Raw genomic sequence first — 16,864 nt, forward strand, 5'->3', positions numbered from 1 at the left:
AACAGGTAAAGCAGATTAATAATAATAATAACAATAATAATTAATAATAATGATAATTATTTCAGATTATAGATTATAAATAAATAATTTAGGGACAAGGGGGTGAGATTAAATAAATTATACTTCTTCTCACTCCTTTTCGAACACTAGATGTGGGACTGTTTATGTTGCTAATGCTGTTGTTGTTGTTGTTGTTGTAAATGTCATTTTTTGTTTTGATTTCTCTTACATGACTATGCACGGCAACATTTTTTTTGTTTTGTAATTATTTATTTTACTTGTTCAAAATAAAATGTATCAATCAATCAATAAATAAGTCATTGGGCTTTTCTCTTATCAACTAAGATATATTAGAAAGTGGGCTTATTTATTAACACATGAATTCTACCGTGTAATATATCTTCACATTTATATTTACGAAGTACAATATAAGACAAGCACAAGTTTCATTTGTGAGCCATATTTCCTTAAACTTTTTGAATTTGCTGAGGGCCGATTCAAAATGGTCCGTGGGCCGTAGTTTGGACACCCCTGATCATGCTGTCATAGCTGTACAACAGTATGAACACAAGAGGTCTTGAAAAAGCAAGAGTACATTAACCCAATTCATTTTGGATGCATACATATAAATGAAAGACAAATCCTGAAACAGTCCACAGCTGCCACTCATTGTTCGTTCCTCAAACACTTTTTTGGAGATTAAAGGAAGGCCCATACACTAGTTTTGAATCCCTTACCTCATCTATAGTCTGGGGAATCTCTGTCAGGTTCTTGCCGACGCAGGTGACCGTGAGTTTTCTGTCGTCACAGCTGCACTCTTTCGGACATTTATTTGCTTCAACGATTGAACTCATCGCCAAAACCAGCAGGACGGAAGCAGCAGAGAAGAGAAGCATCTGTGCCGGGAAAACACATGTTAGAATTATGAATAAAAAGTCAAAGCTGCTGTCAAAACAATTCACTTTTTAGTGTAAGGGTCACAAAAGCTTATACGTTTTTGTGCATGTAAATGGACTGCAAAAGTCTCAAAATTCCCTCCACATAGTACTCACACACACTGGTATTTTAAAATCAAAGAAACATATCCACATTCACCCACAGTATCCCTTAACAAAATAACCAATAGCACTCCACTACTTGTGATAAGTTACTACTTATTTGGATATTTTTTCAAATGCATAACATTGATTATATCTGAACCATCTTAAATACTCAAGGCAAATAAATAAAACACAATTGTTGGTTGTGAAATGCTGTTTCGAGGTCTGACATTTGAACTACAATCAGCTCAAGTGAAGAATAATTCCAAGTAAATCCAAACTTTAACCTCAAAAACAAACTAAAAGAAACAAATAACGAATAAGAAAAATCTGTCTTACCTTCAAGCAGAACGTCCTCCTGCCACAGCCTGTGAACTAAAGGCAGTTTAAATGTTAATCTGTTAGTTATGGCTTCAGATATGTGCCGCTGACTTCTCTCTATAGTGTGTCCAGAGCTTACTGTCTGTGGTCCAGCGGCTAACAAACAAGGCTTTGGTAAATTCTTTAAAGATGACCCCTGATCCCCGAGCCCCCTCACTGCAAATTAACACCTCAGCTTCACATTTTCTGTCCCGTGAAAAGGCTCAAACACAGGCAGACACTACGTTGAGAGAGAATTGGTTGATATATTGGAAGACATACTGGCTTCTCTCTATACTTCTTTGACCCCCACTGCCTCAAAACTATACAGAATAGGAATGAAATACATATATAGAAAGCCAAAGGTCCACTGCTAATATTAAAGGTCACCTATCATGCTATTTTTAGGCAATAGCATAGGCCTCAGATATATAAAAACATATAAAAAAACATGTCTATGCAGTGTTTTGGTCAAAAAACCAAACAGATCACCCATTCTAGCCATTTTTAAACTGAAAAATAAATAAAATAAGAGGGGGCGGAGCTTATGCCGGCTCATGCGGGACCTGGCAGATACCGTCTAAAATGCTGTGGTGATGAAAGCAAGGATTATTAGATCAAGGATTATTTCTGAAACAGTATGGAGCTCAAAGGCTTTCTCTCTTGCCGGTTATACCACAAGGTGAGTTCCTTTTTATTTCCTTCTTCTTCACACACATGCTCTCCAGTACAGGTTAGCTCTGAGAGTTAGCGATGCTAATGTAAACACCGACCATATAAGTCCAAAACAGTCGGGCATTGTTTCCGATAGCAACGTTTCTGATAGTGCTGTGGGTCCGCCGCCGATATTACGTCATATCGGCCGCAAATCTGGATCAGCTCCGTTGTAGCCCCGTTTTTAGAGATTTGGGTACGGAGGAAAAGAGAGAGGGTTTTATTTTCTGACGCTGCGTGAGTTCCCCGACACACCGGGTATAGGTCCCCTTTAATAGTCTTGTGTTGCTTAGTTTTTATGTACTTGAATGTTGAGCTGGGCAAGATATTGATAAAATAATACAAGGATTCAAAACAAATCCTGAATTAGCCAAGACAAGTTTTAGATCTAAAACAAACATATATTATGTTGGTCTAAAACAAAGCTAGATAACGCTAACATTAGCTTATCATAGCTAACGTTAGCTGCATTTTCAAACAAACATAAACCAGACAATTTATATAAGTTTGCATTAAGTTAAGAGTCTAGACAACCTTTTCATAAACAAGCACCTTCTTTACCTCATTGCAACATTAAAATAAATATAGCACTGGCCATATCGATATCTTTACGACACACAACATGGTGAACTGATGGAAAAAAACGCTTCGGTCTACGGGCGCAAACACAAAGATAGTTGCTTTAATAAATAATTATAAGAAGTTGAAACATTGAACACTCAAAGCAGCTTTATTTATGCACACAAATACTCTGCACCATGTGTCTCAGTAAAAGCAGAATATACATTTAATAAATGTCATCCCTTTAATATTTCTATTGTATTTTACAGTCCTATTTTGATATTCATCAGTCAATATATATTTTAATAACGCTATTGTTTGACCATATTTCTCGAATTCAGTAAACATTCAATATTTAATATAAAACGACAGAGTAATAAAAGGTATATGGGAAATAGAAAATGTTCACATGGTTTTCTAGTTTTCACCAAACGTGTAATCTGCACGCACAGATCTAGAGAATAGTGAAAGGCTTTTTCTTATTCACTAATACAACAGGAGCATGGTGACCAAGTTGTCAGTGCCGTCCTGTGGTTTTATGATTGTACACAAAGCACTTAAGTTATTTCACACCGTAAGAGCATCAGCTTTCTTCAAAACACATTCAAGTCCAGTCCAGAGAGAGCTTTGTTTCCGACGCAGCGAAGCGAGTGGAGTCGGCTCTGCTTCAAATTTGAGCGCCTATGTGTGTGCTGGTTTCCAAAGGTCCAACAGTGATCAGTCAAAGTTCAGTCTGTGTGTGCGTGTGTGATCATGTGTGTGTGTCCTCAGCCCTCAGACCTGACTCTCTGCAGTGTTGACTGGAGGTCGTCTCTGGCGTTTCCGCATGACTCCAGAACATTGTTGTTTCTGTGAATGAGAACATATATTATAAACACACACACATCTTATTATTATTATTATTATTATTATTATTATTATTAGAGGCCCTATTCGGCTAATTTCCAGGTTCATATTTGTGTTGTGTATCTCTGTGACATGTCTCCATGCTTTAATGTTCAAAAAGCTCTTTATTTTTCTCATACTGCCTGTGTTGCAGCACCGCTTTTCACCTTCTGTCTGAAACCAGAGCCCAGTCTGCTCTGATTGGTCAGCTGGCCGGCTCTGTTGTGATTGGTCAACCGCTTAGAGATGTACAATGTGTTGGAGCGCTAGCCAATAGTAGTGTAAGTGTTACATGGTGATGTCACTATGTGTTCCTAGTGTAGAGACTGATCCGCTATCTCTCAAGGAGTATTGAGGCAGGGCTGAAAATCTAAATAATTATTTCTCTCAAGATAAATCACCATTGACCCTTTGCCGAAACTGAAAATATGAACCCATTGAAAACACATTAATGAGCAATCACCAGAGAGTGTCCACCACCGCATTTGAGCACACCAAGTGCAAAGACATTCATCATGTGCTTCTTTTTCCTGAAGCTAGGACGGTAGACGGGGTATTTTGTACCTGGGAGCTGCCTGCTGATTGGCTCATTCTGTCACGCCCTTACCGGGACAAGAAGGCCTCCAGCACCGCCACGTTCTCCTTGGGGAAGTAGTCCTGCCGAACCACGTGCTCTAAAGTGTGGAGGTGACCGGGAACCACGAGCACCGGCTTCACCTTGTCCTCACTCTGGGCCCAGGACAGAGGAGAGAGGAGGGTTACAAACATGGGAGTCAATGACTATTATGAATATTCACTTTTATTTATTTTCAACTTTTTAGCAGAATAATTCCAAATACTTGTTTCTTTTTATATTGACGGTTAAATTACCTTTTTTTTGCGATTAATATTTTTGACTATGTGTGTATTTATATGTATTCAAATGTATGAATCAGAATCAGAAACAGGTTTATTACCAGGTAGGTTAACACGTACGAGGAATTTTACTTGATGTTGTGGTGCGTACATAAAAGTAAAACAAAGCTAATTTGAAAAACTATTTGAAGAAAACCATAATAACATTAAAAAAAGATATAGTATAAAAACCCATCTTTATTCATATTAAGTAGTTTTAATTTGTTTCTCCTTTTTTTAAATCAATGTTTTTGACTGTGTTGGTATGTGAACAAAAATCTATATATAAGTATATACTTATACAATTATTTTTCTTTAAGAGTGTATGATTCTACTCCCTTTTCCCTTTAATTCACGTAATAAGATAATAAAATTAGCTTGTATTGTGAGCAAATGTATGGACACACCAAGTAAATAAATACAAAGTAAATAAAACCACCTGTTAGTATAGGGGAAAAAGACCCAAGTGGGACGAGAAACACAAAGGAATATTTCTCTCTATGCCTTGATACATTTTTCTGAATATATGCAGTCTAAGCATACCTTGAGAAGTCCGAGCAGCACCAACAGAGACGATACGAAGCTGTAGCCTTGGAAGGACGGAGTGGCAAAAGCTTTCTTCAGAAGGGCATCTGTGAGGAGAAACAACACATCTTTTTATTGCAAGTGTTTCGCACCAATGTCCACTTAAAGGAAACCTATCATGCTATATTTAAATGATATATTGTAGGGCCATACCTATATAAGGTATATTTATACGTTTCTGTTTTCAAAATACCAAACAGATCATGCATTTTAGCCATGCCTCATTTCGCTCTATGTGCTGTTTGCTGTCTACGGGGCTGATTCTGTGAGCTGCAGCTGACCACGCCCCCCTGCAGGAGAGGGGAGCCGTGCTCTGATCAAGTCAAGAGGGGGAGAAAAAAAGATCTCCGTCCTCCGTGTTTAATTATAGCCTATATAGAGTCGTTATTCATTTGTTTTAAAGCTCAATAAATAACAAAAGAAGACCTTTGACCGGCACTTTTCTAATTTTGTCCGGAAGATTTAAACTTTAACGGACATCTTGACCGGCGAAAGTAACTGAAACTGAAACTCTGCCGCACGGTCCCCTCGTTCCTTGGAAGAGGCGGAGAGGTGGGTGTTTGTCATCTGCTGGTGGACTAACCGGAGAGAATTACAGTGCTTGCCTCGATGGGGAGGGATTGCATTGAATTAAAGCAGCGGGAGCAAACGCTTGCCTCGGGGAGGGAGAAAAAAAGCCACAGCGGAGAAGGGTAACCATGGTAACCAAGTCTTCTTCGCTGCTTTTGTGGCAGACTACAGCGCCACTTACAGGCCTGGCATATGTACTACAGCGTCTCCAGCGCTTTCGAACGGCAATGGCCGTGGCTGTGTCCTCCTGATTGGTGGAGTTGGCCCAATAGCCGCAGCGCCACCGTCCTGACGTCAGGAAAGTGTTCAAATCTGGATCAGTTTTTATCAGATCCGTTGCAGCCCCTTTTTTAGAGATTTGGGTATGGAGGAAAATAGAGAGGGTTGTGTTTTCTGACACTTGGTGAGTTCCCTGGAACACCGGGGACCAGAGGTCGCGTTAACCGAATATTTTCCGTCTATGACGTAATTTTTCCAAGACTGACGGAAAACTCTGAAAGCAGTCCGTCATTTTGACAGATTAGAACACAACTCGGAACAGCGCCAAAATGTCCACCAGCGGCCCACATTATATTACATCCTTAGTGGCCAGGTCGACTGAGGGCGATCTACTGTACTCTACTGTAACTATTATTTAGTAATTCACACCCCTGTCCAGTTGGTGGCGAGTGTGTGCATATTAAGTAGCTATTGTCTAGTCTTGTATTTGACCTCGTTGATTACCTCGTTGTTTAACCGGCTTTAGCAATCGCAAAATGTCACGGCAGCTGAGTGTCCGAAGCTTTTTTAATAAGCCCAGTAATCGTGATGGTGTGGATAAACGAGGTGAAAAAAGAGGGATTGATGCAGTGGAGGATGAAGGACAAGCCAGTAAGACTAAAACTGACAACGTTCAGCCAGCAGCAGAGGGACAAGCAAGTGGCAAGGAAAAATAAATCATTCATATTCGTTTTGACATGAAAAGTGACCGCACGGTCGGTGTTTCTGTTCATCTTTTTTTCCCTCCATGCCCTTAAAAGTTCTGTATGAAAAAAGGAATGAATGAACATTTGCTGCTTAGTACCCAAACATAAATATTAAATATGTCTCATCATTAAAACATGAAAAATAAAATGACGGGTAATAATGGATTATGACGGAAATGTTATGATCCTGTCCGTCAAAATGACGGACAACGAAAATGTCTAACGCAACCACTGCCGGGGACACATATTCATGTATAAAAGACGTACAAAAGTGCATTTTGCATGATAGGACCCCTTTAACAGACAATAACAGAAAAGGTGTGTGTTGTCAGCAAAGACTGTAAATACATTTGAATATATTTAAACTCTTTACTTTAAAGGAACAACAATCAAATCAACTGAAACAGACAAAGTGTCTCACCGATGCTGTCCAACACGGCAATCTTAACATCATTATTCTCCTCCTTATACACAGATGCGATCTTTAGGAAAGCTTCAGCTGTTTTTGAAGCATCAGATACATCCACCTGCACACAGAGAAGAAAATAAACACTCACTGATGGCCACCGTGTTTTACAGAGTTGATAAAGCTCATCATATGTTTGTTTGCATCAAGGAAACACAGATTTATTAGCAGTAGTGTCTCTGAATATAACACCACACAAAGACATTTCATTTAGCCTTCAGTATGTTTCATTAACAGATCAGTGCATGGAAACTGGTGTACAGGTATTTGTGGATTCTGTGTTTACCTGCTGCTCGATCAGCAGCGCTCTCTTGGCTCCCAGTTTGAGCAGTTTGTCTGGAGACGGGAAGCTGAGGAAGGAGGAGACGTCTGGAGGCCGGGGGGCTGAGGCAGGGGTGGACAACTGAGAGGGAGGGGAGAGAAAGTCAAATAAACAACAGCATCAAACGTCAGGGAATATGCAGGAATCCTGAAGTCAAATGTAAGACCTTTTAAGACCTTTTTTAAGACCCTTTCCATACATTTTAAGACCTCATCACCACTTGGAGTTTTAACCGGTTACATAGGCGACACCCTTTACCTCACATTGACTATATACAGTATTGATTGTCCTTCCTCCTTATCTTCCAACCATTTGGACGCAGACTTGCATTTCCCCATAACGATGTTGTTTAACAACCGGCGTAAACGGGCCTTCGCGCGCTATCAAGCAGTGAGCGTGCGATGTCCTGTTCAGATGACGTCAAATCCAACGGGATGCCATAAATAAACTACACAGAATCACACTACACACCTACGCAATGATTACATTCAGGCAGACTGTAGAATACAACCTCTTTGGACAATTTATATACTTATTGAAAACAAGCTACAACATGTAACACCTTGGGAAATGACGTTTAATACTTTTTAATAGCCTTAATTTTCGCTAAATTGATTTATCAACTTTAAATACTTTTTAAGACCCCGCGGACACCCTGAACGTACACAAAACAACAGCTGGTGTGGCCTTACAATTGGATTTTCATTTCAGAAAAATGCTCCTAATTAATGGGAAAGTGAAAATGATCATCCAATTTCAAATTCCTTAGTCATCGGTTTTCCCTTTTTTTTTTGTCCAAAATCTTATCAGAACTATGAGAAACGGTTGGTGCTTATCGGATACAGCTTTTTTTGGACAGTCTATGATTCAAGCTGCTGCAAATAATTTCTTTAGTAGCAATAGCATCCCCTAGTGGCAGAAAACGTGGATTTGTCTGTAAAATATTAAAATTAGTTATTTATTGACTTTTAAAATGATCTACGGTTATTCAATGCAGCATCAAACTTGCTGATTGTCAGATAGAAATGTAATATTATTATACTTCTGTACAGGTGACATTTTGTTTTGTTTTGTCTGAGTTGATCTTACCTTGATGCCATTGCTATCATCGTCCTCCTCTTCTTCCTCCTCTTCCTCCTCTATTTCCTCGTCATCCACATCCTCGTCATCTTCGTCTTCTTCCTCATCATCATCATCTTCTTCCTCATCATCCTCCGGCTCACCATCATCGTCACTGAGGCAAATAAAAAAACGTTCAAAATCAAATACTGTGTTACTGTATAATAAATAAATCTACTGCATATGTGACCTGCTCCATCGAAATCAGTCGCATTGACCCGAAGACACATTTTGAGTTGGATACACTGTTGGAAAGAGGAGATTCCTAGCTTTCTAATGATATCAAGATTGTTGTTGTACTCCAAATATTAAGCAAAATATGTCACATTATATAATGACTGTTACCGAGTCATCATTTTGAGAAAAAGGCCTTCAAAGTTTCCTCTTCTCTGGAATCCATCGATCTGATTGGTTATTAGCAAATGATCAAAGTAGTACGGAGGGAAGATATTTTCGTTTGGATTACTGGTCTGGGGGAAGCTCGCGAGTGCGTGTGTATATACGTGTGTGTGTGTGTGTGTTTGTGTCATTTTGCGTGTGTGTGTATTGTGTTTGTTTCCCGGGGAGAACACTCACGAGAAACACCGGCTGTTGTTATGCCTGCTGTGACGTCAAGTTACTCCGTTCTCCGCTTGTAATTATGCCGTCACAAGCTTCAAAGTTGTATTTATCATCTGAATTTGCCGAAACAAGTTTAATATTCTGAAAGCCAAGACTTTGTTTATTTGAAATCAGATGAAAACAAACGGTAACGGACCCTGCCGTGTTATCTATGATTACTATACGCCTTACATTCATAATGTCAGTGGGAGGGGGAGCTGCGCTATGGAAGAGCAGGGTGCGGGTGAGAGCTGTCATCTTCCCTTTACAAGCTTCAAACATGTATTTATCGTGTGATTTTGGAAATAAAAGTTTCATATAAAATCAAACAAAACACCTGAAACTATTTTTTTTACGCAAATCCACGTTTATTTTGAAATGAGCCGTTGCGACTTCCGACTGATTTCAATAGAGCGGGTCACATATGTTCTATGTCACTTAGTACGATGTGATTACCTGAGCGATCCGAGGATATCGGCGATGTTCATGCCCTCCATGGCGTCTTTCAGAACTTTGCAGCCGTCCTCTCCGAGACAATTACCTGGAAACCAAGTTATTTTTTGTCTTTACACATTTATAAAAACAGCATTTTTCAAAAAGAATAACTACAAAAGGTAGATTTGGGAAGAGCAGAGTATTTTTACCGTTGAGGTCCAGTTTCTCCAGCTGATCCTTGTTCTTTACGGCGTGTGCCACAGCCAGAGCGGCTTCCTCTGTGATCTCACCAAACGACAGATTGAGTTCCTGTTGAGCGTAACAGATTATTTACTCATAAGGTGAGATACAATTCAATCGAAGGCTAAGAAAATAAAGGCTTTTCATAATGAAATGTATATAGTAGAATAGATAGAATAGAATAGAATCGGAGGGATGAAACCCTCTGTAATGGTCGCACATACACAGCACACAGTGAAATGTGTTCTCTGCATTTAACCCATCCTAGTACCAGGAGTCTAGTACTAGGAGCAGTGGGCAGCTAGTGTACAGCGCCCGGGGAGCAATGGGAGTGGGGGGGGGAAGGGGGTTGTCCGGTGCCTTGCTCAAGGGCACCACGGCAGGGCCCAGGAGGTGAACTGGGACCTCTCCAAGTAGCAGTCCACACTCCATATTTAGGTGGTCCCTTACATCCTCAGTAGTATGTGTCTATTGGCATTTAGATTGAGTAAATTATGTAACAACAAAAATCTCCTCAGATTAGATCAGGTACAGTGTAGTATTCATTAGGGCTGGACGATATATCGTGTCGTGACGATAATCGCGATATGCCCATGCGCGATATTCACATCGCAGGACGTGCGATTCTTTTTTTTTTTTTTTAGGACTTGCGATATTAAGTAGGCAAATGAACTCAAACACGTCATGTTACAATAATTTTTGCTGCTTGCTACAAAAGGAAAACTCACGCGGCTCTCATGTCAGGGGTACTTGAGTGAGTGACAGCAAACCACCAATCACAATCAAATCTCCAAAGCAACCGGACCCGGTGATCAAAGGTAAAAACAGTGAATAAAGTAGTTTCATGTGTTTCTCCAAGGCAGTTCGGCGCTGCTAACCGAGCTAGCTCAGCTTGTTGCTCTGATAACTTAAGATCCAGACGTCCGTGACTAAAATCCTTCATCCGGTTAAATATAGTTAGAAAAATACCAATTGTATAGCATTAAAGTTCAAGAAAGGATGGTTTGCGGACAAAAAAAACGGTCTGTATTTTTTCATATCGCAATATATATCGCAGGGGAAGAAATATCGCAATGTCAGTTTTTTCCAATACCGTGCAGCCCTAGTATTAATTTACCTTTAGTATTGGTAGTCCCTCTGATACAGTTTCTGCGATGGCGATGGCTCCTGCCGGCCGCACCAGACAGTCTCCAAAGTTTATCACCTGGATGCTGCGGAGATGTTTCAGAGCCTGTGAAGGACATGGAGGTTATTCACTACAGCTTCAAACCCAGAACAATTATTATTATTAGCAGAAGAACTGAAACAAAAGCAGACTAATTGGAGAATCATTTTCAAAAATATAATCAAATATTTAAGAAATGTAATTCCTTGTTTATCACCTTTAAAGCTCCACTGATCATTATTTGACATAAACAATGTTTTTAAAAACCTATTTTACTGTTGAAACGGCAATTAAACTACTTACGACCTTTAAACATGTCTTTACAATCTGATTTAGAACTGTTGCACTGTAGGTGATTCTTAAAGACACTTAAGGATCTTATCAATAAAAGTGAGTTCCTTAAAAACAGATCAAGCAAAAGCAGCACTTTAAATCTTGTGTTTACCAGCGATGGGCTTATGAGTTGGAAATGAAGGAAATAAAAACATTAAATAACGACTTATTGGCTTAAGACATTTGAGGGGACTTCCCTTTCTCAGAAATGATACATTTGATGGCGTAAGGGTTGATGGTGCGAGGTAAGCATCAGTTGAACTAAATACATTTTTCAAGAATCATTTTCAACCAAGATAATTTCTCTGTCAGAAACTGTCTCTGAGCTACCTTCAGTAATGATACCAGTGTGAGGTCAGTACCTGTGCCATGGCGATGGCCCCCTTCTCAGTGAAGGTGTTGTCGTTGAGGTTGAGGATGCGCAGGTTGGGGTTGTTCTGCACGGCTCCAGCCATCGCCGTGACGCCCGGGTGATTGATACCGTTCTGCGGCACGTTGATCTCCTCCAGGCTGCCCATCAGCTGGGAACACAGAATGTAAATGCTAAGATTACTCTACCTTCTCGGAGATCTTTAGCAGGATGTCTACAATAACAGCACCTCGCAACAAGTATGGTGGATTAGAAGTAAGTTCTGTACCTTGAAGGCTTGAGCGAGAGCGGTGGCTCCTTCGTTCTCCAGGCGGTTCCTCCCTGCCACGAAGGCCTTCAGGCCGAGGGGGGTGCCCTCTGCACTGGACGTCTTATAGCACTGGATCAACGCGGCAGCCAAGATCTGAGTCCATGAAAACAGGTGTGAACATTTCTGCTTTGGAAAATTCTCTTTTCCTTAAGGCTGCTATCAATAAATCAGAAACCATCTCCCTTTCTGTCATGATACCCAATCCTTATTCAAATACCCAGCAGTAATGCAAGAGGCAAAACAGGCTGAATAAAGTGAATTATATACAAATACACAGGCAAGAAAGGTATATACCCTGACACAAAACTGTTCACTAGTGGATCTAAATGTTACTTTGGCAAATGCTCCACCACAACCACATCTATTTGTATTTGGTTTTATATGACAGTCTAACACATATATACTCCTGAGATGACAAACTGTATAAGCAGACACAAACTGGTGTAGGTTACTGTTGACGTACCTTTCCCCCTCCGATGCCCATGCCACAGTTGTTGAGCCGCAGCTCCTGCAGGGTGTAGCAGGCGGTGCTCTTCAGCAGCCTCTCGATGCCCTTCACCCCGTCTGGACCGAAGGCGTTGTCACTGAGGTCTAAAACCGTCAGCCGGGCGTTTGCCAGCATCAGAGCGTCACCCAGAGAATTCTACATCACGAGGGGAGAAAGAGATAAGATAAATGGCAGGATAAATAGGGTAAGAAAACCTGCTTTAAAAAGGATAATGATATTAAAGGAGAAGACTATTACCAGGGCCGGTGGGATCTCAGAGCGCAGGCGACCTGTGAACATGTCACTCCAATAACAGCGCTGAAAGAGAGACAGTAAAATATAAACAGTGTGAGTAGGGCTGCACAATTATTCAAAATGTTATCCAAATCGCAATATGGACTAGTTCATATTCAAATAGCAGAAAGCACAACATTTGTTAAAGTCTAAAAATGTGTCAAAATAAAAAATGTTGAAGTATTGTGGGACAGCAGAGACAGACCTACTAGAAAACATATTTGAATGGTTCAGATCCGGTTAAAAATACAAAACACCATGATCATTTCATATATTTCATAATGATAATGAGAATAATGATGCGAATGATCAAACCTTCCAATATAGTGTATCAAATTAATATTGCAATATCAGTCTAAATAATTGCAATCCGCTGTTTTTTCCAAATCATGCAGCCTTAAGGTGTGAGAGACAATCTTAAATATACTTTGTGATTTAAAACTGGGCATACTTATGTCTAATATGTTATTCATCAGTATTATGTTAAATAAAGCTGAAACAATAAATTATGAGTTGCTCAAGAGATATATATATATATTTGCCGATATTTTAGTAATTAATTAATTGTTTGAACAGATTTGTCTTATGTTAATCTAAATATCTTTAGGTTTTTGAGTGTTGGTTGGACAAAACAAATAAGCAATTTGTTGACATGATCTTAAGTCAATTATGATGGCCATAATTCACTATTTTCTGATATTTTATAGACCAGTTCATATTTATCAGTTAAAAATACCACTCAGTTCCTGGTTACAGTGTCAGAAAATGTGATGATTGAAATCGAGAAGGATCGAGAATAAACACTCCAGACCTTGAACTTGCTCTTTGTCTCGAGGGCCTTGGCGATGGCCTGAGCTGCCGCTACACCGATAGTGTTTCCCTCCAACCTCAGAGCCTCCAAGTCCTCAAAGTCCTGGATCTCCTTGACGATCTCCTCCACTGTCAGGGCAACAGGTAAAGGGTTAGGGGGTATCTATTTCTGGTAATTACAATAGCGATCATTAGGGATGCTCCGATCGATCGGCCGCCGATTGTTATCGGCCGATATTCACTCTCTGCCGATCGATCAGTGCTCTCTATAAAGGCCGATCAGGAGAGCCGATGACATGACGTAAAATACATGACACTTTTCTCTGTGCGCGGCAAAACAAGCTCGCCAAAATGGCTTCACCAGTCTGGCAGTATTTTAAGGTGTCCGAAAAAGACAGTAAAATAGCGGTATGCAACGTGTGTGAAGCAGAAATCCTGCAGCTCCACCCGCTGTGACGGACCGGTGAGCGGAGCGAAACACACACTAAGAGTTAGACCTAACACACTTAGCTATTTTATCTACCTCTGGAACAAGCTAAACTAGTTATACATATATTTATTCTTCACTGTCGGGTCACTCATTACTGGATCAGTGAGCTGCATCAGAGATGGAGAGAGAGAGAGAGAGAGAGAGGGAGAGAGGAAAAGAGAGCGCTTCCGCTAATTTCTCCCGTGCTATTATCCAAAGTTAATGTAAACTTGAATAAAGTACTTAATTTGAATGTAATAATTATGTTGGTTGTTGTTTGTGGAAGCGCATCATGTATTGAAAAATGTATCTGAACTTTTCGATCCGTTGCGATTATAAACTGAAGCAATATAAAAATGAGCCCCATTAACTGAGTTTTAAACATCACTTTAAATGTGAGATTAAGATCCCCATAGCCCCCACCCACCCGATCGGACCGGCCCCAAAATTCCGGTTGGAGCATCCCTAGCGATCATCAAACAAATGACAAGGAATTGGCTAAAAGATAATAACTTAGTAAACTCACAATGGAATAACTTAGTAAATGAAATCTATGTAATGGAGAAAACTACTATGAGAATTAGAAACCAAATGCATTTCTTTGAGGAAAGGTGGGAAAAATGGGTCAAGTATAGCTGAGTATTAACAATGTATCCATTATTTTATTTGTAATTATTATTACTATTATTTATTTTCGTATTTGTGATCTGTTATGTAGTTAATCTATGTACTGTACCTAGATGTGTTTATTCTGTTATGTATGCTTTGAGAATATTTTCTTAAAATGCAAAGGAAAAAAAGGGTTAGGGGGTTGGGAAAAGGGAGATGGAGTGTTCTAATAAAAAAATAGTTAAAACAGAGATTGTAGTGTGTCATTCGAGTCTGTCTCTCACCTGATTGGGCATCGTCCAGCTTTCTTCCCTGGCCTTTGTAGCTCAGCTCTCCATCTTCTACTCCAGTTTTAGCCAGAGATTCGGCCAACTGCGCAACAATGTCTGTCGCCATCGCCTGTGCACAAACAAATTATTTAGTTTTTATTATAATCCTGACGTCCAGTGACAGAACGTGTTTCAACAGGTAGCACCCTAAACACTTATTACAAGTATATAAGTCAATAAAAACCCAAACAGAAAGTAATGTATGGATAATCTTGCTTCAAACCACCTTATTTTTTTCTGAAGCTTAGTTCAATAAGAACTGAAAGCGAGGTTTTCGGTGTAATATATACATTTAAAAGTTTACAGCAGTTGACATTTTATTCATGGATGTTTTAATATTTAATCTGTATGCTGAATGGTAAAGAAGCTTTTAAGATTTGTCTTTTTTTCTGTATACAATTAAAAATACCTTTGCTATACTACGTTTTTGCACAAATATTTAAGTTTTTACTTGATTTCATTTCAGCTGTATTTTATAGCTTCTTCGCAGATTAAGAGCAATATATAAATATATATAAAACTATTCAACCAATAAACTATGATACACTTATTTCATTATTATAGCTTATGTTATCAAGCAGTATATAAAGTAACTGAAATCAACCACACATTTAGCAGCTGCAATGCTGAAGTGATAAACACATTACTTATTATAATTCAATAATATGGGTCTGAAATGAGCCATTCTGCATAATGAGTACTTAGTGTACTTTATAGTCTCTACTATATTCTGATGCTAATACTTTTGTAGATTTTGAATTCAGGACTTGTACTTACAACACTGTAGTATTGCTACATTAACTAAAGTAAAAGACCTGAGCACTTCTTCCACCTGTCAAATCACTGTTGTTTTGGGGTAGGTGTTTCCCTGCCTGCGGTTAGCATTAGCCGAGTGCTGCTGTTGTTGTGCTATCAAACCTAGACGGTTTAATGCCAGTGGAGCAGGTGTTGCTGCTGTTGACAACTGTCAGTTCAGGGGCATATCGTGCTTTTCAGACACTTAACAAACTCATTCAAGTGGCAACATTAGCAGAAAAGGGAACATGTAGTCAGCTAGCTAGCACTAGTTCGTGGGACAGAGCGTGGCTTTGCTTGGCCTCTCGAGTCGGACATATGGAAACCGTTGGCAACTAAAAAGATGATATTCTTACCCAAACAGTCCCTGGTTGAATTAAATGAATACAGGAACGCTATTGCATTCATAGTACTAATACAAACTGTCATAGATATTACCAAAACACTGCTGTGCTGATTGAATCCAGTCCAGTCACACGCTCCCGCTCGCTACTAGCTTTCAAAACTGATCCCAGCGCACGACACTAGAGCGCTTGACGGCAATAGAGCTGGGAGGCAAGGGACTTGTAGTCCAACAGAGACTACAAATGTGTTGGAAGCGTTTACCTTCATTCCAGTATATCAGTTGGTCCAAAATTCCAAAACGTAACTAAGCATGATTTATAGTATCATCATTACAGGCCAATATTACCAGTCAAAAGCAAAGTCATGACTCTCCTTTTTGTTGATCAATATTGTAATCTTTACATTCTACATATAAATGTTTTCCATTCCTTTGGCCTTTCTTCTTTTTGTTGAATAACTCTCTTACATTGATTTTTAATTTAATTAATTTGGTTATTTAAGTAACTTTTTAACGTTTCTTTTTGTTTACTGTTATTGCAGTTTGGCTGTTGACTTTGTGTTGTTTGCCTTAATGCAAAATCTGTCAGGCACCACTTGGGTATTTTAACCGTTATTGAGGAATGCATTGTATTATTGTACCCATACACAATGTTAAGTCAAAGAAAGAACAAGAATAAATTGTGTTTGGATTTATTGCAGGAAATAAGGGTATAAGGGGGACAGGTTTATGGTGTGTGAGCAGGAAGTGGTGCCTGTCAGACTTGACTTAGGGATATAAGCTCATACTCATTT

General features: G+C 39.4%; 2 protein-coding genes across 3 annotated transcripts in view; both read right to left on the reverse strand.

Moving 5' to 3' along the window:
• chadla (chondroadherin-like a) overlaps positions 1-896 on the reverse strand; it is a 12,171-nt gene extending 11,275 nt beyond the window's left edge. Inside the window, exon 1 of the mRNA XM_034143687.1 lies at positions 738-896. Coding sequence (XP_033999578.1) covers positions 738-896 — 159 coding nt within the window. The remainder of the gene's footprint in view (positions 1-737) is intronic.
• A 1,932-nt stretch (positions 897-2,828) lies between these two features.
• On the reverse strand, positions 2,829-16,251 carry rangap1a (RAN GTPase activating protein 1a). 2 transcript variants are annotated; one of them, XM_034144060.1, is made up of 16 exons: positions 16,166-16,251; positions 14,888-15,002; positions 13,527-13,654; positions 12,680-12,739; positions 12,398-12,577; positions 11,893-12,027; positions 11,617-11,775; positions 10,874-10,987; positions 9,726-9,825; positions 9,538-9,622; positions 8,452-8,596; positions 7,327-7,443; positions 6,996-7,101; positions 4,998-5,086; positions 4,168-4,289; positions 2,829-3,524 (listed from the first exon to the last, which is right to left on the reverse strand). In XM_034144060.1, exons 2-16 carry the CDS (start codon positions 14,997-14,999, stop codon positions 3,443-3,445), a joined length of 1,734 nt encoding a protein of 577 aa, XP_033999951.1. In that variant the 5' UTR covers positions 15,000-15,002; positions 16,166-16,251; the 3' UTR covers positions 2,829-3,442. The 2 variants fall into 2 exon arrangements, with proteins under 2 accessions (XP_033999951.1, XP_033999952.1); XM_034144061.1 differs by having other exon boundaries at positions 4,125-4,289.
• Positions 16,252-16,864: the final 613 nt, after the last annotated feature.

Source organism: Trematomus bernacchii, unplaced genomic scaffold (assembly GCF_902827165.1).
Source record: "Trematomus bernacchii unplaced genomic scaffold, fTreBer1.1, whole genome shotgun sequence".
NCBI lineage: Eukaryota > Metazoa > Chordata > Actinopteri > Perciformes > Nototheniidae > Trematomus > Trematomus bernacchii.